Below are 23,493 nucleotides of genomic sequence, written 5' to 3' on the forward strand. Positions count from 1 at the left end.
CATGTTTGCATCTTGTTTTCTGTGCACATCTAGTTTATAATACACATCATAAAGATTCTGTTGGATTTTCTGGTTTCCCCGGGAGAATGTTGCATTGTGTTTTGGTACTAATGTCTGTATTGAAGATCAAGATCATTGAGCATCAAGATAGGTGATTTAGATGATTTTATTGTAGATGATAAAACAATGAACAGATAAACCTTGTTGTTAGTAGAGGCAGGCTGCTGAGCATCCGACAGTGATGCTCCCCGAGTCGTTTCCTCGATCTGTCTTGAAGCTCCTGAGACAAAGCTATTATATTAAAACCAGAATTGTAAATCCGTCAATGTGGCAGGTGTCCACAATTTCACTAAAACCGGACATGACCATAAATGAGAATGCTATGACCGTGGCCTAAGAACATCGTGCCTATATTGGTATCTGCAAGGTTGGCCTCCACACATGTTGTGGCTACTGACCTAAGGTCCCCGCGCAGCCTAGGGCACCCTGACCCATGGACTTGTAAATCTGTAAGTTGTTGACTTGGGCTTCACTGAAAGAGCCTCACTTACTACATCTGGCCACACGTGTGTTCCAAATGATGTCAGTCATGGTCACACCAAGCTTTAGCCTAGAAATCTAGACGCGCCTCTAGCGGCCGCAAATTACATTTGCTGCCAGGGCTAGTCTAGCAACTCTCCGTTGGCTTGTGAGCTCCAGAAATCGAAACTTAATCAGGCCAATGAAATTGTGTATAGAGTCGTTAGGTGGGCTTAACATAATGATTGATGGCAGAGTTGCAACGGTTTGGCTTGAATTCCCTGCTACTTGAAAACAAATAAGATGGATGTTGCTGCTGGCAAACAGTGTGACACGAGTTAAGCTTTTATTAAGTAGGCAAACGTTTGAACTAGCCAACTAGCTCCGCTGGTGGGAAACGCATGGGACTCATTGCGCTGCCGCTGTCCTATTGCGTGCAGAGGGAATTTGAAAGACAACTGATTATCCCGCCCCTCGGACTGAGCACTGCGAACGGTGAGTGTCCAGACCCTACATTTTAATGTGGGTCTGGCTCGTCAGGCTAACCAAGCTTAAGTACAAGGGAGGAAACATCTGCACGTATCACACACATTAGAATACCTCGAAATTCTACAATTCTAAATGGAATTTTTGAGACTTTTAGTCTACTCACACCTTTCCAGTTGTGAGGCACAGTTTTGTGACAGCTTAACTTGAAAGTGCCTTTAGATACCTTTATCACATTACAGGTATTGGTAATACCTTTATGCTTTTTTTAAGCATTAATGCCTTTTTAAGTGTTTTGGTTCAAATTTACCATTGAATTTATGATTCAACATACAGTGTCATTGGCGATAAGATCGAGAATTAAAGCAGCAGAATCACAGCTTCAGAAAGTTAAGGTCTTACCTCATATTTGTTTTAACCATTGTCTGAACTCTTAACCCAGGTACATCAGCTAATTAGTGAGTGTGAGTTTAGTGTGTAAAATGCAAAAAAAAAAGTTTAAACACATATCACTCTGATAACGGTATGCTGTTCCTGCGACCCACAGCGCTAACTATAGGTCTCCTAGGAGTGTCGTAGATGATGAAGGCGCAGAAGAGGAGAGAGCCCCTGCATAAACCAGCTCCACTGTGTCTTTGTTGGAGAAGAGCTGTAGGCCTATTGGTGTTTGCTAAGCCAGCTGTAGGACTGTCTACATTGCAAATTGTACTGGCAAACTCTTCCAATGGAACTGTTAAGAAATATACATCATGTAGATTTAGGCTTACTTATACAGGACTATCTCTGTTTTCACTATATCAGCAAGATGTGGTAGGCCTGAGTCTATGGTGTATTTCCAAATGATGTGCACTATCACCACGGCAGCCTTTGCTACCCCCATAGTAGCCCTATGCACATAGACAAATTCTGCCATCTTGTGTTGGACAAGGGTTATACACTGAGATGTTATTATAGGCTACAGCCTGCATTATAAGCAGAGACTTTCTAATGAGGAGACACAGCACTCAAAAAATCCTCCATAGAAATGCATGGGGCTAGTTTGTAGCGCCAATATGGCCGTTGTCTACACATATCCCACCCCTTCCTCGGCAAAACATCGACATGTGAATACATTGAGCCAATCGTGTGGTGTGATGTGAATACATTGAGCCAATCATATGTTGTGTTGTGAAGACACATCTTCCCAATCATGTGTTGTGAACTCGCCACTGGAGCAAGATTGGTGTCGTGAAGCCTTGCGCACGCACATTTCTGCTGAATAGGATGCCCGATGAGTGCCCAAAAAGCGTTGCTATGGCCGCCGAGTGGAGGGACTTTGTTATAACCCAGTACTGCCTCCTGTTTTCCTCTTTGGTGGTGATTTCACAGAAATGGAGACACAAACGGCACTAAAATCCATTAATTCTGACACTGTAACATTTGTTGTCTTTGTTAACAAGACTAGCAGTCGTGCACGGCCATGGTGGTTTGATTTTTCAGGGAAACCAATCTCTTATTGCGACATAGCACCGAATGGAACACTTAAAGCCGCAGTTGGCAAGATTTTTTTGATCATACTCACTGAAACCGACACTATGCTCCGACAGAACAACATAAATCAGCCTGTTTTAAAAAAAAAACGCATTTCTACCTCCACCTAGAGCCTGTTATTTGTTTTGCAAAAATCCACAGCTCCCGGTTCTTCTGGTCCAATCAGAGCAGGGCTGTGTGAGATCTGACTGTCAATCACAGTCTGGTGCAGTCTGGTGTGCACTGACGAGCACAAACTCGATGAGAGGGTGCTCGGTGGTAGTGGGGGAGGGGCATTAGAGTTGTAAACATGCAAAATTTTGGCTCAATCTGATAGACTTGCCAACTGCAGCTTTAAAGTGAAAACTTATCTGAGTACCGGTAAGTTGAATTTGGCTGGACGCAGTAGCATCATGCATTAGTCTATCTCTCATGAAAGCATCTTCCACTTTCAGCGCATCCATGGATTTTTAGGGTGACGGAGAACGGAGCCAAACTACTCGCCAATCAGGAAGAAGTTTATTATCCAACTCTGTTAGAAAATACGGATTTGATCACGGTGAATATTACAACACCAGTTGAGTTTCTGGAAAATAAACGGCAAAATGTCTGTTTCCAGAGCTGATATCTGCGTTCATGTCCTTGTGATGTAGACCTAAGAATGTTGGTATATTTCATACTCGAATGCTGTTTGATGGTGATCAGGAGTTTAGTGAAAAAACGAGATGATCAAGAAAGTGGACTTTCCTGAGGTGCTGAAACATGACCTCATGAGTCCCGTATCAAAGGAATATGGAAAAATGTGTGATCTCGAGTGGGAAATTTCACATTTAATCCTGGAATTGTCTTTGCACAAACAATCTGAGGGCTGAATGTTCTGCTCCTGTGCACCTTTTCTGTCTGACAATGTGAAGGCTACATTAATTCTTTTCAAAACTGTTCATGTAATGTTTTTGTGCACTTTTTATGTGTGCAATTCATGACCATGTATTCTATTGTATACAGTAGATTATATTATGTTGTATTATATTGTAGCCTATGTATACTATGCTTTTGTACTGTATGTCAGGAGTGAAATTATTGTAGCCTACAAATATAGCCATACATCCAAATTTATTAAAGTTGTAATTAAGTCATGATTTTTGTAAACATATGATCGACTGCAAAGTGCAAAGTGACTTTTTATAACCCAAAAAAGCTACATATTCTTTAAATAACCATCTCTTGTTCAGATGAAGAACAGGAATGGCCATTTTGCCAAGTCAAAAGCGTAACATCAATATTACTAACTTGTTTTCTGTGCAAATGTAGAACTAGAATTAAAGCAGAAGTAGACATCACAGCTTCAGAAAGTTTAGGTCTTACCTCATATTTGTTCAAACCATTCCCTAAACTCTTAACCCAGGTACATCAGCTAATTAGTGACGTCTGTCGTGTAAAGTGCGAAAGTAGAAAGAATACATGGCAGGACTGTACCTTTCTGAAGCTGGGACGGCCACCTCTTTATTACAGTAATATCAGATTTTCAGATTGTGTGTTGAAAGCAAAATAAGGCATTGTATTAAACCATTCCAAATAATAAACCATTAAAAACATGGATAAGATCTATTGACACCAAATTTATTTACATGACCATGAACATACACTTTCCATCAAAAGTCTATGTGCTTAAAACATGTTCTGTCCTAACTGTTTGTCTTGTAATGTATCCAAAAAATATACTGATGATAAGTCATGTGAGTCAACTGGGCAATCAATTGTGACAAGTCAGCCAACATACAGTAACCATCACGGATCAGCAGACTTTCATTCCAAGCATAGTTGGTGAATCTCATTACGAGTCCAAGAGGACTCAAAAGAGGACAGAGGGCTCAAATGGTTCTTTAGATGCAAGCAAAAACTTTTGATGGGAGTGTACATTAACAAGTGTACAAGCTTATTTAAATTACAACACGCTGGCACAAAAAAAAGTTTACACACCCTTCATATCAAACACTCTGACAACTGTCTGGTGTTCCTGCGACCCACAGCACTAACTATTTTAGGTCTCCTAGGAACCTCTGGATAAGATCAACTCTCACTACTGGATTGAGAATTTGTGACTGCACAAATCACTCATGGGGAGTTTGATAAGGGTTAGTAGACCTAGGAGAGAAGTTAGGAGCAGTTACTTGTAGGTCACAAAGAGCAAGCCAGAGAAACAAAACCAGGCAGGGTTCCCATCTCCAAGACACACACCTATGATTCCCAACGTTAAAACAAAAAAATATATATTACTGTGATAAAAATGGAATGCCTCACACTCAACATTAACACTGACTCATCGGGGCTCAGTGCTTCTTCATGGAGTCCAGGATGCGGAGGATATGCAGAAAGAGGTTGATGATGTCCAGGTAGAGATTAATGGAGGCCAGCACGTGCTCCTCGGGGGAAAGCTGGTGCATCAGGAGGTGGGTGTCGTAGATGATGAAGGCGCAGAAGAGGAGAGCGCCAGCCCCTGCATAAACCAGCTCCACGGTGTCATTGTTGAAGAAGAGCTGCAGTGGAGTTTGGGGATGGAGGTAGATCAATTACATGGACCATAAACGCAGAGAAAGAGAAAGGCATCCAGCGTCACATTCTAGGTTCACACAGGTTTCATAATGTTCTGTGCGCACAGGGTGGCAAATTGAGGCTCTGACGAAGCACAGAGGAATTACTCTGGGAAAAGAACAATGATTTCACACTCAACAACAAAACTCACCTTCATGAAACCAGCAATGATCAGTATCCACAGACAGGCAAACAATCTGGGGGGAAAAAAATACATTTCATGTTAAACGTTTCAAGATTAATGCCAGTGTCACCTAGTCATCAGGAAGTTTAGGTCAGAGTCTGTCAAATGACTTATAAGAGTAACCATATTCAGAATGTAAATTGAATTCACATTTAAATGTATTGAATCTACAAAGAGATAAGACATGAGAATTCAAACTAGAACAATGCTACCATACCCTGCTCCCATTTTGCTGAAGTCCCTCTTAGACTGGTAAGTGTAGGCAGTTAGCCCGATGAACACAGCCGAGGTGAGGATAAATGCTTGCAGGACGGTGGAGTACTCATAGAAGGTTACTAGAAGTGGACACAAGAGTATGACTTTTAAAAATATACTGCACTTTTGTATACTATTATTTCAAACTGACAAGTAGCACAAACACTAATAACTGATCACGATAAATCAGATTTCTTACCAGCAGTTGCAACAGAGACAGCCTCCAACAAAGTCTGTAATCATTTCAAATAAATATCACAAATACACATAATTGGAAACAACTGAACTATTGATGTATGGAATTGAAGGTATGCTATAGTGATCAAAGCTGATTGCTGTTTAAAGATATCAACCAAAGATATAACTAAAGCTCCCTAGTGCTAGTAGGCTAATAATAACTCTGTACACATGTTATATTTTTAAATCCCCTCCATATGAATCCTTATTTACAGTGGTAAACATCACTTACAAAACCAGCAAGTAAGTAGAGATTGACAGGATGCTGGTGTCGGTAAATGAACAAGGCAAAGATGAGAACCAGAGAGGCCAGCGAGGACACCAAGACAACAGCTGGGCTACGGGGCAGAAGCAGAAATCAGAGAAAAGATTAGCCCGTTTTTATTTTACAGTATTCTGGTGCGTTTCTGCACACTGTTTTCTTCGTGTGTTATGTCCTGATGTTGTAGAATTCTGAGGTATCCGGACTGTATTCTGATGTGTTCCTATTTACTCTTGTGTGTAAAATATGTAATGGGCAGAGGTGCGCTCCATTGTACACAACCTGGTTTTGACCAAGAGCTTAACCCTATGTGGATCCCTGTTCAGGGAGGCCTAGGCCTGTGTCACAAACAACTAGGATTTACCATCAAGGGTCATAATGCCATGCTGGCTGGAGACATCTCTGAGGGCTCAGCCAGAACATGAGCCGAGTGAGATATCGCCTTGTTTTTGGGCCAGGGTCACAGTGTTTTCATTTATGGTCACGCCCGGTTTTGTGCAATGGTTGGTACCTGCCACGTTGTCAGATTTGCGTTTTTATGGTTTTAGTGTAAAAGGCTTTGTCCCAGGATTTTGACTTCGAGACGGATCGAGGAAGCAACTCAAGGAGCATCTTCTGTCAGAACGCTCAGCTAAATAACAATCAGACGGTTAGGCTCTGTGCAGTTTTCCTGTTCGAGCCTGTGTTTTGTTATTCACTGTTTTATCAATAGATTTATTGAGGACACATATGCAGTTATGGGGCATTCCTCTTGGTGTGCTACACAAGGGCCCAAATTGACAGCTAGATACAGATTTACTAGTTAACAGGTCAGAGTGTCACAAGCACATGGTCTGCAGTCATAACAGATGTACAAGACTGGCCTTGCTACATCAGATTTATGGTCGTGCCTGGTTTTGTAGGCTACAATTGAGGACCTCTGCTATATGGCAGCTTTACAGGGCAATTCCACGCAAAACTGTCACATCCATAACACCAACACAATGCCATAGTATTTAGTTGGCGTTATGGATGTGACAGTTTTGCGTGGAATTGCCCTACACCTTCTTGTTTAGTTCACCCAGGCTAACTTCAATACAGACATTGATACGAAAACACAACACAACATTTCCTTAGGTAACCAAAGACTCAAACAGTGTCAATGACACAGTGAGGTTTTAAAATCATAGAAGGATACCTTGCATGAAGAAATATTTTGATGGGTTCACAGAACATGAAGAGAGCGGACATTGCTGTGGTGAGGATGATCTGCAGTGATAAAATGGTATACACCTTCCGCAGAAAGTCTGAAAGTAAAATAAAAAACAAGTTTCATGGTCAAATCCAACTTTGACATAAAAAGATTCCTGACCAATACAATGTATTTTCAACTGAACTTTGAACAAGTATCTTTTGAGACAACTAAACATAATTCCACAACAAGATATGTTTAGGTTAAAATTCTAGCCTATTTCTACAATATAGATATGCTCTATCTTGTTAGTAGTTCAAGGATCTTCGATAGGCTACTAATAATTTGTTATTTGTGTTTATGTGCGTGTCCATTTGACAGAGCAACACAATTCAAACTAAAGGTATCATAGGCTTGATATAGATGTACACAATGCTGAAAGGAGATTCTTTTTTTTTTTTTTTTTTTTTAATCATGCGCTCAGTTTTGTTTTTAGTCTGGGCCTTTACATTTTTTGGTCAGGAAAAACAGGCTTGGCTACATTGCACCTGTGACGTTGTTGTTATTAGTCATGAACATTTCAATTTACCACATTTGTATCATTCTTTTAATCCGTATCATTATGAAACTTGAGCTGTAGGATGGGCTAAACATCGCGAAAACCCCTTATGTGCGTTGTTTTGACGTCGTCTTCTGGCCTTGTCATTAGGCTATCTTTACACCACGTCTGGCTATATCTAACACGATCTCACATTTCCAATAACCTTGACTCATACTCACCCATTCGGATTTGGACGCTTGCCGTGGCAACATTGGTCCCATAATTGAAATCATCCTCGATTGAGGACCTAGGATATTTCTCTGTACTCATTTTTGAAATTGATAGATTCCCTGCGCCGTTGATCTTTGAGCTGGCTATCTTCCTCTACTTCCGCTTTACTCTTACCACGTGATAAATACACGTACTGTAAACGGTCAGCGCGTGTTTTTACATTTGCTGCCGCTAGGGTGCGTCTAGATTTCTAGGCTATGTTTTTTCCTCGAAACATGATAATGGCTTAAGCAATTTCTCAATGCACCCATGCGTTTTAATTTGGACATTTCACTGCATCAAGAACACCTGTATGATCCACAACAGCTGTCAATACGTTATTTTCTCTCTTTAAATTGGAGGGGGCTAAGAAGGTTGAGATCACATAGAGCTGGATTAAGTGTGATCTAGATAGCAAATGCAAATTTGGGCCATAAAAGGCGAGCCATTTGCACACGTAGGCGTATACATTTGGCACATGACTAACACATGACTATGATGTGTATGTGTCCTGAGGTTGTAATATTTTTAGTTTTTTTGTTTTACAGAAAAATATAACGTATGCACAGCATAACAGAATTATGGTTGCAGAATTTTCTGTAAAAAGAAAAGAACAGACAAGGGATATACATTAGCCTACTTGAAAACAAGACGGCATTTGTCATGGCAAATTACTGGTCGGAGCAACCTTGCAAACAAAATAAACAACCGGTAGGTGGCGGCCTTCTACTGTAACAAACACCCGACCAATCAGTAGAGACGGTCACTGCTGAGACTAGTGTGATGGACAATAAACTCAACACTTTCATGAGATGTGAAAACACAACACAGCCTGAAGTATAACAATTACTTTTTATTTGTAATACCATATATAATGCAATTGCATATCTTTGGCAAAAATAAACTTTATAAACATTTTATGAACAAAGGTTAGCATACAAAAACCAAAGGGTCAGGTAGGTCAATCAGACATGGCAGACAGGCAAAATTATAGTGGTTTGGCAGCTCTTAGTTAGTAGAACATTACATAATAATAATTAATAACAAAATAATAATAACAATATGCTTGGATCTTCTTTTGTGATGAGATTAAATACCCGTGTCTTCTTTGAGAAAGGCTACAAAGGTGCTACAACTGCACAATACCTGCATAACCCACAGATGTGTGATACTTGCCTTCATTCTGGTGACAACATAAGCAGACGTGCAAGAGACAGAAGCAGACGTGCAAGAGAACTTAGTAATAATCTTTCATCATCATGTCTGCCAACCACTTCTCGGACTGGTCTCAGTCTGGTCAGACTGGTCTTTCTGTGTCAGCTGCCACTACACCATTGTGATCACAGGCGTATGCAGTTTTTAATATAGCCTTCCTCAAAGGATTTCAGGCAAATTCAATAACTTATCACTATTTTCCTGTGTGACTGAGTGAGGGGGGTGGTGAACGCTGCTCCGCGTCGACGCAGGCTGGGTGGAGGACCGGTGTGCCGTGCAGACAGAGCTGGCTCTATATTGCTTAAAACCCATCCGGCTGGTCTGGAGCTCAGCACACACACATGACGGGGTTCGGGGGTTGGGGGGGTGAGAGGACTCGGCACGGCCGCGAGGCCCACAGTCCAGAAGCTGCTACCAGAAGATCGAGACCGTTCCATTCACAGTTCCATTATGGCACCTCCCTTGTTCCTCGCCCGGCACATTCCACGTTCCTCGCACGACACAGAGCCCGATGCTGACCCGTCCTCATTATCAGTCTCTCCCAATAGCAGCTCTGGACACATGCTCCACAGGGCTTCATCACTAGTCACAGCAAAAAGTCATACCTGGCAGTATATGGGGGGCAGCATTCTGAGGGGGCTGCTGCGCTCTACTTCAAGGACTGGCATTGGCTTTCCTGTGTAATCCAGAAGGGGTTGCCTGCTCCCTGGACCAACAGAGAACCCAGAGGTTTTCACCAGCCACTGATCCAGGAGGCTCGAAGCAGAATCTGGCACGTCTGACAGCATCTACACTTCATGGCTATACCACAAGCTTTTTCTTAACCAAAACAGCTATCTCGAGGGGGAGAAGGGTTACAGAAAGCACAGGTCCTTTGTTGGTTGGTTGGTTGATGCCACACTTTCTGTTTCACATTGTTTCTAGATTCCTCCCATACATCAGAACAAAGTGTCCTGCTTCTGCTGGATCCAGCAGTGTCATTTCACGCACACAAACCGGTGATCAGGCCGCAACCTGGAGGTCCAGCACTCTTCTGACTGTAAGAGGTATTACTAAAGAATGGAGAGAGGAGACGGCAGCACCAAATGCAACGAATGCAGACAACATACATTCATTCTCACAAAGTAGACACACACACACACACACAAGCGCTCACGCACGCACACACACACGCATACGCGCATACACACACGCACACACACAAACACAAACACACGCACACACAAACACACACACACACGTGCACGCACGCGCACGCACACGCACGCACACGCACAGACACACACCCTGTGGCCTCAGTCTGTTGGTCACAGCAGACTGCTGACTGACGTTATGGAAGCAGAGATGGCTGGTGAGCACGGAGGGGACTGCCCATTTGAGTCAGTCTCTGGGTCTGATGGCAGACGTGTCGGACCTGGTCTTCACACTCGGCTCTCCTTTCAGTCCTCCTGGGTTGTGCTCCATTCAGGCCTTGTCTGAGCTGAATGCTTGATTGATTCTGCTGAACAATGACACAGGAAGAAGAGTGCCTCCCCTCAACAGTTACTTCCTCTCTCTTTCAGCACTCTCTAGGAGTCCTGCCAATCCCGGGGCGCCCAGCCAATCAGGAAGTCACATGTTCATGACATCACCAAGACAAAGGTACAAAAATAAAAGAACTACAGGTATGTCTGAATCAATGAATTATTGCATCTGAACCAGTCTTAATAATTAAAAGTCAATGGCACTTTCACTGTTCTTCATGATCATATGTCACGATTAAGAAGGACCACAAAACTCCTGAAAGATTGATTGAAATCCATGCGCTCGTGTTGGTTTTCTCAAGATGGAAGCATGCAACTGTCCTTTGAGGGATTTTTTTTTCTCTCACAAATCCAGTTAAGAAAATGTCACGTGATATTAACTCTCGACTCGCTTTTTTTCCCCCTCCCATTTCGCTTTGTGACAAAACAAACCAAAGTCATCATATGGCTTCCAACTCCTGTGAGAGTCCGTATTGCCATGTGTGGTGAATGAGATGGCAGATTAAAGGCAGGGAAGGCTTCACTGGAACCTAAGGGGAAGGGGTGGAGACTTAGGGGTCGAGTCACAGAGAGAGGGAAGCTGCAAGGAGCAGGGCAAAGGTCAAAGGCCGGCTGGGGTGGGGTGGGGGGGTTGTCACTTCCGGCTGATTTTCCGGCTCTTGCGGCTGCGCTGTTGCGCGGGGCCCTGGGGGCCAGGCCGCACGCCGGCCAGGTGTAGCAGGGAGCCGGCCGCCTCCTTCAGCTCCTCGTCCAGCTCGGCGGGCCGTGGACGCACACGCTTGATGCCCGCACCGGGGCCCAGGGTCGGGGCCCGCCGAGCGGCCGCGTCGTCCAGGGAGACGGGGGGCGGGGGACTGCTGCTGTAGTTGTGGTCCTGCTGGGGGTCCCGGCTCACAAGAACCACCTCCCCCCGCCGAGACAGGTCAATGGGACCCTCCTGGTCATCTGTGATAAAGGAGAGGGAGGACAGGAGGAGGGACAGCAAGAGGGACAGCGAAGAGAGAGAGAGAGAAAGAAAGAAAGAAAGAAAGAAAGAAAGAAAGAAAGAAAGAAAGAAAGAAAGAAAGAAAGAAAGAAAGAAAGAAAGAAAGAAAGAAAGAAAGAGAGAGAGAGAGAGAAATATGTAGACAAATGGGACATTTCTATTATTAAGGGATATGATGGCGATCATTACTCAAACACACATTAGGGTACAAAGCTAGACCTAATGGCAAAGAGTGAGAATACAGGAAGCTAAAATATGGTGGGAAAATATCCAACAAAGATGGCCACAAAGGCAAGAGAAAATAAGAGACAGACATATAGGTGGGAGATGATAATGATGATGGCTCTTACATGGATCCGAGTGCTGCTCAGAGGCAGACTTTAACAGCATCATGGCCGTGGCTGCATCAAAATCAGACTCTGCAACAGGAGAGAAAGGTTTGACAGCCACTGATGTTGGCAACAGACTGCTTCCTGTGTGTGTGTGTGTGTGTGTGTGTGTGTGTGTGTGTGTGTGTGAACATGTGTGTATGTGTGTGTATATGTGTGTGTGTGTGTGTGTGTGTGTGTGTGTGTGTGTGTGTGTGTGTGTGTGTGTATATATATATATGTGTGTGTGTGTGTGTGTGTGTGTGTGTGTGTGTGTGTGTGTGTGTGTGTGTGTGTGCCACACAAGAGATTCACTCTGTCTCTGCCTCACTCTCACCAGTTGTCAAGGTTACAGAGACCCAGAGTAGAGACAGCTCAACTCAGTAAGATGTTTAAAGGCGATGGAGGCTCGGGTGTGTGATATATCTGACTGAGTGTGAACAGCTAGTGGTGGTGTGTTGAAGAGCGAGAGTGAACGATCTGGTACAGCTATCAGTGTACAACAAAAAGGGTCAAAACAATTATAGAGGTTTCTGTGGAACTCAATAATTGTGCAAGTGTGAGTGTGCATGTGTGTGTGTGTGCGTGCGTGTATGTGTGTGTGCGTTTGTGTGTGTGTGTGTGCGCGTGTGTAATAACATATTTGAGTGTGTGTGCCAGGAAATGCCAGTGGCATGGGATGCGTATGGCTGAGTGACATGTGACATATAGAATGTGGCTGATGGTGTTGGAGCGGAGATGACTGGCAGCTCTGTGGGGGATGGCATGTGTCCACGCTGGGGGGGGCAGGGGTGAGGGGGTCGTCGGAATTTTACCTCTCAGAGCGCTGCCCTGTTCCAGCAGCAGCAGGTGGCGCGGTGGAGAGGAGGCACTGTGGACAGAGAGCACGCATAGCTTACAGGACTGCACGCCGCACCAGAGTCAACATTCCAACAGTCAACAAGATCTGCAGATCCGTTTGAACAGCCATGCTATGAGGGCAGGGTCTGCACCTACAGATAGCACCAGCAGACGGCGTCTTTCTGGGCTAAATTTCCTCAATGGATTAGCTAAAGCATGTTCAGTCATCACCGGTAATTGTTGGAGATGTGTGTACAGGGCTTTTAAGATCTTTGTTCACATCCTGTTTTGTGTGTTAGTTTTTGTGTCTGCATGTGTGTGAGTGTGTGTGTGTGTGTGTGTGTGTGTGTGTGTGTCTCACCTGGGTGGGGAGGCTGGGGGGGTGTAGAAGGCGTGTGTATTTGGAAAGTGCTGCTTCCTAAGGGCCTGTGCCAGGGTTGGCCGGAACTCAGGGTCCACACACCACAGAGAGCCTTTCCCATTGGTCTAGAGAGGGAGGGGAGGAAACGCCACTATGAGCCAGATTATATGACATCAACTAAGAGACGGCTGAGCGAGTGCTGTGATTGGACCCTGTCTGGTGGAATGCAGGCAATGTGATTAAGGGCCATCGGTGTACTGGAGGGTTTACGTGTTGACCAGCTTTTAGACCGTAGAAAAACCACCCAGAAAACTGCAGAGCAATGATGTGAGGTCTACCTGATCCAGAATTATGATGGACTACCATAACAAACCATGCACAGAGATGAATGGAGTGGTGGCCCATTTGTCCTGTGTCCCATGGTCATATTGACTCGCACTTTGCTCCTTTCTCTTCCACTTGAGAGCGAGAGATCCATGCTGTTCACGTATGTGTGTGTGTACATATGTGTGTGTGTGTGTGTGTGTGTGTGTGTGTGTGTGAGGCGTGGTCATGCGGGGGGGATATGACCTTGACTCACTTCAGCAGCCACACTCATAAACAGGAAAGAGGAAACATCACCATGGCAACAGACACCAGGCTGCGCCATACGAAAGCCGCAGATTCTCTCTCTCTCTCTTTCTCTGTCTCACACTCACACACACACACACACACACACACACACACAGCCTCTGACATGTCAACATGCATCTCTCCAATGTGCCTTGCCACCTACGATGCTGCCCACATTACCAAGAACAAACCAGGGATAGCTCAACACAGTACCCCATATAGATATAGGATATCTGTTTCACCCTTAACATCAAAAACCCACGCAAACACCTCCCCTAAAATGTGTAGCAATAAGCCCTGCTGGTTACCATTGAGTAATTCACACTTCACAACCTTATAGTGCACAGAAGGAATACATTTCATTAGTCGTTCATTAGCCTACCCAAAAATAATTTCATAATCCATGTTAGACCAATCATTCTAAAAGACAGCCACCAAAAATTATACACTCTACAACCTCCCCTAAACCAGTTTCATTGAAATGTTCTCAGTAAATCATAAAAACCTATAAATACTATACATGTATATGTGTAGTATTTTAATTATTTCTTTTTTCTCTTTCTAATCGTGGCTTCATCGTGTACAGCTATACTGACCATCATGTCCAGTGATATAGGCTGCTCAGTTTGCCTGCTGTGTCCCTGCCAGCCTGAAGGGAGGGGGCATCCATCCTCCAACCCTGATATGAGAGATTTATTGACCAGCACATGTGCTGCTCAGCATCTTTCTGAATGAATATGGCTGGGGAGGGGCTGAAGCATCTCAAAGAGACGGCACAGAGAATGTGTAGATTTCACACAAAGAAAACCCCTCATTCTAGATCCTTCTAACCTGAAACAAAGCACGTGGAAGTCTTTGTTCTGAAACTGTGCTGAATGAGCAGCGCACTGTTGAGCAACGAGTTTGAGCCGTGGGACTTGAAAAAAATCAGTTGAAAGGACATGCATTACCATGAACGATTAATGTGGGTGAGTAGTGTGTGGCATGTTGAGAGTGTGTGTGTGTGTGTGTGTGTGTGTGTGTGTGTACACAGGTTGACGTGTGAGAGCTGCTTGTTCTTCCACTCTCCCTCGCTCACCTTGCCCAGGCTGCGCTCCACCTTGCGGAAGCACTTGTTGAGGGACAGGTTGTGGCGCACCGAGTTCTTCCAGCCGGTGGGCGCGCTGGCGAAGTAGGGGAAGTGCTGCAGGATCCAGCTGTAGATCTCCTTCACCGGGAGCGACTTGCTGGGCGAGTGCTCGATGGCCATGAAGATGAGCAGCGAGAAGGAGAAGGGCGGCTTGGACTTGAGGGGGTCTCTCTCCGTGGCCGGGCCCCCCGAGGTGGACGAGACGGACGACGCGGACGAGGAGGAGAGGGCGCGTTCGTCCGCCGAGCCCTCGATGTCCTCGGGGCCGCCCAGGCTGAAGTTCTGCAGGAGGTTCTCGTGCAGCCAGTTGAGGTTGGTCAGCTCCTCGTCTTCGGTGGCCTCGCCTTCCGCCACCGCGCCGCTGCCTGCCGCTCCGCCGCGGCCCAGCCGGTCCAGGCTGGTGGCCAGTGGGCTGGAGGCGCTCTCGGCCTCGGGGAGCGTGCCGGCGCCGCACGCCCCGCCCTGCAACCCTGGTGACCCTGCTTTCTTATCCGGAGACATGCCGACAACCGGGCCCATCAACCCCGGAGGGTCTGAGGAGAGACAAGACAGGAACAGAGAACGGAAAGAAAAATGAAAAAAAAAAAAAAAAAAAAATTTTAGTGATAAACAAACAGCAGATTTTCACTTATCCCTTATGGGACTTCCCACAGCAGCCAAACCTCACAATGTCACATGCAAGTAATCATTTCCAACAACCTGGCCTACACAACCACCATACTAATACTTAACAACAACAACAAAGAGAGTTTTTCACAGGGGTTGTCAAGTGGGTACCTTCCATTATCAGTTTACACTATACTAGCGCAAAATGTAGCCTACATTTTCCACCACAGTTAAACTACTGCCATCGTACACCTTTATGGAAAAGGGAAACTAAATGTGCTTTCAGTCAGCAGGTAAAAGGCTACCTTTATAAGCACTACTAGACAGGTCTTGAATGTGTTTCCCTCTAACCATTCATTTAGCTAATGACAGCCCACTGGCAGGCAACAGCCTCCCTCCACATTAGCTCTCGGCCTCCTCCCCACACCTCTCTCCTCTGAGGGCTCACAAGATGAAGGGCCTTTCTGAAGCTCTCAGCAGTTAGTGAAGGGCCTCTTGGGTGTCCAGTCAAGTGCCTGAGACGGCTCTAATCTTGCTCTCTGTGTGGAGCCAGCTCGCACCACGGCCGGTCGGATGCCAGAGGAGTAGACAGCCTGTAAGCAGCATGCAGGCTACTCACATTCAGCACACTGTGAACATACAATCACCATCCACACACTACCCACACACAGTGACCTGATATGAAGTCATATACGACTACTATTGCCACCTTGACATGAAGCTTTCATAAATACCCATACAAATAGACGTGGGAGTAAGGATCACCAGTGTGCTTAGGTTCAATCCGCTACACTCAATATCAAAGACTGGTGAGAGATGGCCAAACAATGTTGCCAAGGGCCATTAAGTGCCTTCAACTCCCCTGATAGACAGCCCTGGACTGTGTGTCTAAGGGCAGAGAGAGGTCTGTCTCTGGGCTGAGTGAGGTAGAGAGAGGTCTGTCTCTGGGCTGAGTGAGGTATAGAGAGAGGTCTGTCTCTGTGTTGAGATGATGAGGTCTCACTGAAACCACCACGGAAGCCCAGCGGCCCCCTCTAATGGAGCAGTGGCAGCAGAATCCTGCTGAATATCAATAAATAAATAATCTCTATAGAGTGCAGCAGGGCTGTCACTCCAACTAGCCATATATGGGCTAAAATCTGCCACTGCCCTGGCAACCATACAATAAATAAATAATCACCTTAAGTGCTCCTCTGAATCTCTTCCTCTCTCTCTTCCTCTCCCCTGACCATCCCTCTCTTCAGGTTTCTCAGGAAAGTGCAGCGACAGAGGAGAGCATCTTCCTCTTTCAGACTTCCTGTTCTCATGGGGATTGCATTGAAATCCAATCCCTCAGTATTCAATTTTTACACAGCAAGAACACAGAAGCAAAACACCACACTACTGTGGTACAAAATATAAATGGCATCTTTCTTTGGAACGTCAAAAAAACCTCACTGGATGAAATAGTTTGTTTCTGGAACATCTTAAAGTAATAAAGCTGTACAGTATGTGATTTCAATCCTAAGAACTACTGAAAATGGTTGTACAGCCAGAAACATGTTTGTACAGCCAGAGTAAAGAAAAGCGTGGCCTCTTCCACGAGGCGATAAACCTGCTGGTGCTTTTACAGTCCCCCAAAGACACCAAAACAAAAAGACTCCTAACAATGGCAAGGGCCTCATTAACCTCCATTAGCAAGCCAAAGCAGAGCGCCTCTACTGCCCGATCATTAGCATGCTGCTATCTCTCTGTTCACACATACCCCTCCACACGCACGCACACACACACACACACACACACACACACACACACACACACACACACACACACACACACACACACAGTGCTTACAGCCTTTAGCCACTTCAAACACACAAACAAAAGCCCATTAAACTATTGTCTGCGGGTGGGGCACCTTTACAGTACAAACACAAACCCACACGCAGTCAATACCTAAAATGGTCTTTTTGTATTAAACATGACTGTGCAAGTATCCACCCATTTTTGGGTCAATGTGTAATAATACAATCATTTATTCTGACCTTGATATGATGATTAGCTCAATATAAAAGACCTGTGTACTGGTTTGTGTGTATCAATGTTTTGGTATTTACATTGAGTCTACTAAGCACATACCGGTATGTGCAACTTAACATCATTTGTACAGAATCCCCAGATGCCTGCCGTTTAACAATGTGAGGGGGAATTTATAGCAAGGAGCATTTTCTAAAAATAGATTCTCTTTCCACAACATATCCCCCTCATCACCAGTGAGCAGAATTTTCCTCCTTTTGCTCGAGTTTTCCCTGCATGGGAACAGCCTGCGTCTTTAACACGGCCAGGGTGCCAGACCCAGCCTGCGAGACATGAGGTGGTGAAGACCCCTGACATTAACTACAAATGAAGCATGCCAAAGCTTTTCAGATATGCTGCTTCTGATAGCAAATTACACATGAATGTTCTCAATATACTTTTTCCAACCTACATTGGAAGCAAACTTATCAGGAAGCACACTTATGTTACTATATCCAGCAATAAAAAAAAAAGGTAATATATTTGGCATATAGGTTATGTTACAATTCAAGGACAAAGAGCACACTGTCTCCTTCAAACAGTCCTGTTTCCTATTACGGAACAGCACTTTGCAAGTGTTTCTGCTGAAAGTCTGATCTGAAAATCAAATTATTTTAAATGTCCCAATATTGCAAAAGACAGAGATAATATGACAAGATGACAATAACAAGATTTTTAGAGATGTAGGCCAAGCCTATAATCCTTCAAAAAATAAAAAAAAACATATCTTCAGAGTGACTCTATGAACCTGAACAATATCCTTGTAATTTGCTATATGCGTGTCCAACCTGCTAAAGGAGACTTGCTGTATATGACAATACCTCTACACATTTGATCTGATTGATGTCTCACTGAAGACCATCTATTCCTTTCTCATTTTTCTGTAACTCTTGTGCTAAGGCTGCTCTGACCAGACAACAAATCCATAGATTTCCTCATCCAGCTTCCTCACCCAGTCTTTTTTTAATCCTGGAATGTTGTCTATCTCCTTCTGTGCAATTTCCCTCAGTAGACTGTCTAGAGTCTATTCAATTAGGTTGGGACACCAAACTCCAACCGTCAAGGCAGGGTAAAAAGGAGAGACGGAATTACTATTGAACACTTTTTTAATTTTCCACCATCATCATTTTTATAATCACGTACCACCACCATTGTACATCACTGACCTGTTGTGGTCAGTCTGGCTAACACTTCATGGTAACAAAGAATCTCTTGTTGGTTCCCTTGTGTGTGGGTATGTGGTCACGTTTAAACACCCAAGCTTCTTAAATCTGCTCATGAAAAGCTTGTGAGAGCTGGGATCTCAAAGCCTACAACCACAGAATCTACTGCCATTTCAAACCACTACTCAGTACAAAACGTACACACATTTAACCAAAAGAACCAATACAAATTCTGGGACAAAACTAATTCTCTGATTTACTGCTTGATATGTAGCACACAGGTTCCCCAACTACATGGCTTCCTGGTAGCGTAGCAGTGAGGAGCATGGATGCTAGTCACTCCCATGTATTTCCTGCCATTGTTGTGCTTTCCGCCTCGAGTTGTCCCCAACTGGTTTCAGAAAAACACTGATTTTACCCTCCTGCTTGTGAGTTGCCAGTATTGGGAACAGCAGTCAGATTAATGTAGTGCAATGTCACTGGAGGAGAGAACAACCAACTGTTTCACAGTGAGAATGGAAAGAGATAACCGAGAGGAGAACAAAACAGAGGCATCGTGGCCAAAAGAGGGAGGACTGGGGACTGAAATCCAGGCCATTTGCTGCTCAAATTCACAGTTGCCACTGTCATTACATTACCAGTCTCTCGTGTCCCCACGTCACTATGGCAACCCCCTATGTTGCAGCCTCCTGGGGCCACTAGCTATGCCACTGGGGGCCCCCAAACAGGAGGCCCGACAGCAGAAAAGGCATATGCAGCTGGAGCTATTGTGAGAGGTTTTGGGGTGCGGGGGTGGGGCCATGTAGAACATAAAAGAGTCGAAATGTAGAACATTTGCCAAATTAATGTGAGACTGTATTGACTCCTGTGCCAATTTCAATTAATCAAATTCTATGCAACACTCCAGTCCGACCTGGGACATCAAAATTCAGAGGGCAGTGAAGAGGTTGTCAATGGCAGATTAATATCAGGATATCAGGGTCCCAAGAAGCCCAATAATTTGTTTATTACAAGAAGTGCTGCACGACACTTTGTCAGTCTTTCAGTAGCAACTATCTTCATATGCACGTGTGCGCGCGGTACACACACACAGACACACAGACACATAGACACACGATCATATCTGCCACAGTGAGGGTTGTAATGAGACTAATTAATTTCCCTGCCAAGTGTCAGGAGAGCACTGAGCAGGGGATTGTTCGCCCTGTCCTACAGAAGACCTCAAGAGAGGCTGGAAATAAATACACACAGCTGGCTCAGGGTTAAACTATGCTAAACTGGCACTCAATAAGAGTAGCTCAGACATAGTGAAAGATCAAAATAACTAGGCTAAAATCTTTTATGGTTCCAATACTGCATTATAAACACTTTTTAAGGCAGGTGTCATAGTTGTCAGTAATTCATACAAAACAAGCTGGTAACTTCAATTACGAAGTGGTGATTATGGATTTGAATTACAATTTGGAAAATACCCCTTATTCAGAGTAGCCTATAAGGAACAAAAAGTGAGGGCAAATTAGAGCTCTGACCACGAAGTGACATGTCGGCCGTGCCCTCGTCGTGAGTGGTAAACAGTCAGAGGCATGAAACCAGAACTAAATGACATGATCATGTGACAGTCAGAGCAGAACGACGGAAACAAGTCACCTACTCGTCCCTTTCCATCGGCCATCGCTCATCTACGCGGTGCCTTTGACCACGTGTCAATGTCACTCACACAAATAAGCTGCCAGCTCTGCCGGAAATACACATGAAGGCTCACTTCTAACTCTCCATTTTGACCACCCTATACTGTTAAGAATGAATCGCTTTACTGAAAAAAAAAACTGTGATTGAAACAGTGGTGGCAGAATATGAAATCAATGGGGAAAAGAAAACAAAACAGCAGCCCCCACCCTCCGTTCTCTTGTTACATAGTTGCCCTAGATTCTCGCCAGTCTCCATTCGAAACAAAATGGATATCTTTCTAACCTTCACTTTTAACCTTTACGGATACATTGTTGAAAAGCGCTGTCGAGTTTACAGTGAGACTCTGACCGACCATGGGAAAAAGAAGTTCCTCAAACTAAATCGACATATAGGCTGACAAATCAAGTAGAAGTCTACCTATTTTTGTTGAATAACGCAACCTGAAGTTCATGTTATCTTATGTCAATAAACATTGTACATAAGTAGTCAGGAGGAATACATTTTCATAAATGTGTATTGACGAGCAACATTAGCCTATACATTGAGGCTAACAAACTGGCTAATGCCTTGCTAACCGAGGTCTCTCTCTCTAAACAACCACTGTCAAAGCTAGTTGCTTCACTTGTAAAAAGAACCCGCGTATTTTGTCCAATCTTATTCAAAACAATATAGGCTGCGTAATAAATTAGAACGTCAAGCTGTGAGCTCGCGGCTAACACGGAGACCACCACTTTGCGTCTCGTGTCAGGCAGAAAACACAACGTGTGCTTCCACAAGCACATCGAAGTTCAGTCACATGGTGGAAAATGCGATTAAATATGTAATGGCAAATAATAACCTATTATTTAATGTCTAAAGAAACGAAACATTATACAGCTTTAAGGGTATACACTTGTCAACATAAGTCCTTAGGTAATATACCAGCGCATGTTTTGTTGATCTTAAAATAGTTTCAAGGCTTTCAAAATGCAAATCCAACATGGCTAGTAGTGTTAAAAATATCAGAATAAAATTGGATAGTTTCTTACTTACATTCATGCATTCCAAGACTCTGTCCGCGAGGAGAGATGATAAAGAATCTGTGTGTTCATGCAATTGCTTTTCGTTTGCAGCCGACTGTGTCAAAAGCTTTGCAGCTGCTTCCTCCATCCACGCAGCGCAGAGATCACGCTGCACGGTAACGCTACGATACCCCCCTGCCGTCGCCAAGGTAACAAGGCCACTTCAGCCAATCACACCCCCTCCTCTCCGATATCCCCTGACAACTGCCGCAGCGCAGTAGCACTTTTTTAGCAGAGCTAAGCAGTTGCGCCGTGCGCGCAGTTCTGTGCAGTCTTTACTGGCGTCAGAGGCGTTGATGCAGCTTGGAGTATTACATTCTGTTAAAACTCATATTCTCTCATAATTTTAGATTCTCTAAATTTAGCTGTAGTAGCCTAAGTGACGTCAAAGTCGTTTGTATCCAAATAAGTTTGGCGGACAGAATTTTCAAGGAAGTGATGGGTTAAGCAGCATCAAAACCAGGTCAAACATAGTGCGTCATTTTGAGGAGGGAGTCCTGGAGGCAGACTCTGAAATGGAATTGCATGACGTGACGTAGGTCTGCTACACAATGAAGCAAGCGCCCTCACTTACATAAGTGTGTTGTGTTCCATAGCATCGCAGGGATTCCACAGATTAAGCTGGCTTTATATAGCTGGCCTGGCCATTATGGTCTGTTACTGATACTGATGTTTTTAATTTAGTATTTTAATGTATTCTTGACGCAATCAAATATGGGGTCAACTTCTTAGTCAATTGGAATGGCAATGATAGGTAGTAGTAGTGCAGTCATAATGTCTGAAATGCCTAATGCCTAAAATACATCACTACCAAATTCAGCCCAATTACATAACATCAAAATTTGACAACAGCCAGACAGAGGGGGTTAAAGACAGCAGTGGGGGTGAAGGGGAATTCAACAAACATATGCCAGTGTTGAGAAGATACCTAAACACACATGTATGCTGGTTTAGAATCAAACACACCGAAATCAAAGAAAAGGGAACAACATGTTTAATATGCTATATATTGTACAGAAGGTGCTTAAGTGTAAAAACATGCCTTAATATGGTTAATCAATCACAGGGTGGATGATTTTGTAGTGGTGAAACATTAGAATAAATCCCACTTCAGTTCTCTCCTCATTTTGTCAGGTAACCAACATGACCTCCCATCTCAGATCTAGTTGGAAGTGCCTCTGGCAGCTCCATGGAGAGTTTTGACCCAATCACTGTCCTTTGGGCAAAATATGGCCTGGCCGTAACTCAGGGACCATAGGAGAGGTCCACTGTGGTCTGAACTACTGGTATTCAACAGTACTTTGCCGCAGCTTCAGAGCAAAACCCTTCAGCTTCAAAATGTCCCAGAGAATATGATCAGTTAAGGGACATTTATGTTGTTCTAACATCTCTCCCATCATTCAGTTGGTTTAAAGGATCTTCTCATATTTTCAGTATTTGAATGGGAGAGGCCAAAGGGTGTGAGGTTTAATGTCCGAACCATCGTGCTAACTCGTGCTCTGTGGCTGAGATAAGCACCTCAAGGCCATGGAGTGTGTGCAAACAAGGCCTCAGGCCATGCTGTTGGGCTGTACAGCCTCCACTTCTGTGTAACCACCTCTCCACTTTAAGTGTGTATGTGTGTGAATTAAAGATACTTAACCTTATGTATGGTTGTTTCAGGGATTGTTTCACCATGCCACAGGACATCCTATGTCACCTTAGGTCTCACTGACTGATGCCTTTGGGTAGATGCCCTTAGATGAGGTCGTCTCGGATTCTTTGTCACATAATATGGGTTTCAGCATCAGCACAAGCAGCATCAGGCATTTAACTTAGTCACCGAAGAAACACACTCAGAACAAATATTTTGTGTTTTGG

At 44.2% G+C, this 23,493-nt stretch overlaps 2 protein-coding genes across 3 annotated transcripts; both read right to left on the reverse strand.

Annotated features, from left to right (window-relative positions):
• Positions 1 to 4,113: 4,113 nt before the first annotated feature.
• On the reverse strand, positions 4,114 to 8,166 carry tmbim4 (transmembrane BAX inhibitor motif containing 4). Its single transcript, XM_048267299.1, has 7 exons — positions 7,996 to 8,166; positions 7,222 to 7,330; positions 6,015 to 6,120; positions 5,745 to 5,778; positions 5,508 to 5,625; positions 5,258 to 5,303; positions 4,114 to 5,051 (listed from the first exon to the last, which is right to left on the reverse strand). Exons 1-7 carry the CDS (start codon positions 8,084 to 8,086, stop codon positions 4,845 to 4,847), a joined length of 711 nt encoding a protein of 236 aa, XP_048123256.1. The 5' UTR covers positions 8,087 to 8,166; the 3' UTR covers positions 4,114 to 4,844.
• A 693-nt stretch (positions 8,167 to 8,859) lies between these two features.
• foxn2b (forkhead box N2b) lies at positions 8,860 to 22,031 on the reverse strand. 2 transcript variants are annotated; one of them, XM_048267293.1, is made up of 6 exons: positions 21,605 to 22,029; positions 15,009 to 15,592; positions 13,319 to 13,443; positions 12,933 to 12,988; positions 12,100 to 12,168; positions 8,860 to 11,709 (listed from the first exon to the last, which is right to left on the reverse strand). In XM_048267293.1, exons 1-6 carry the CDS (start codon positions 21,612 to 21,614, stop codon positions 11,399 to 11,401), a joined length of 1,155 nt encoding a protein of 384 aa, XP_048123250.1. In that variant the 5' UTR covers positions 21,615 to 22,029; the 3' UTR covers positions 8,860 to 11,398. The 2 variants fall into 2 exon arrangements, with proteins under 2 accessions (XP_048123250.1, XP_048123251.1); XM_048267294.1 differs by lacking the exon at positions 12,100 to 12,168 and having other exon boundaries at positions 21,605 to 22,031.
• Between the last annotated feature and the right edge of the window lie 1,462 nt (positions 22,032 to 23,493).

The sequence above is a fragment of the Alosa alosa genome, chromosome 17 (genome assembly GCF_017589495.1).
Source record: "Alosa alosa isolate M-15738 ecotype Scorff River chromosome 17, AALO_Geno_1.1, whole genome shotgun sequence".
In the NCBI taxonomy this organism is placed as follows: Eukaryota; Metazoa; Chordata; class Actinopteri; order Clupeiformes; family Clupeidae; genus Alosa; species Alosa alosa.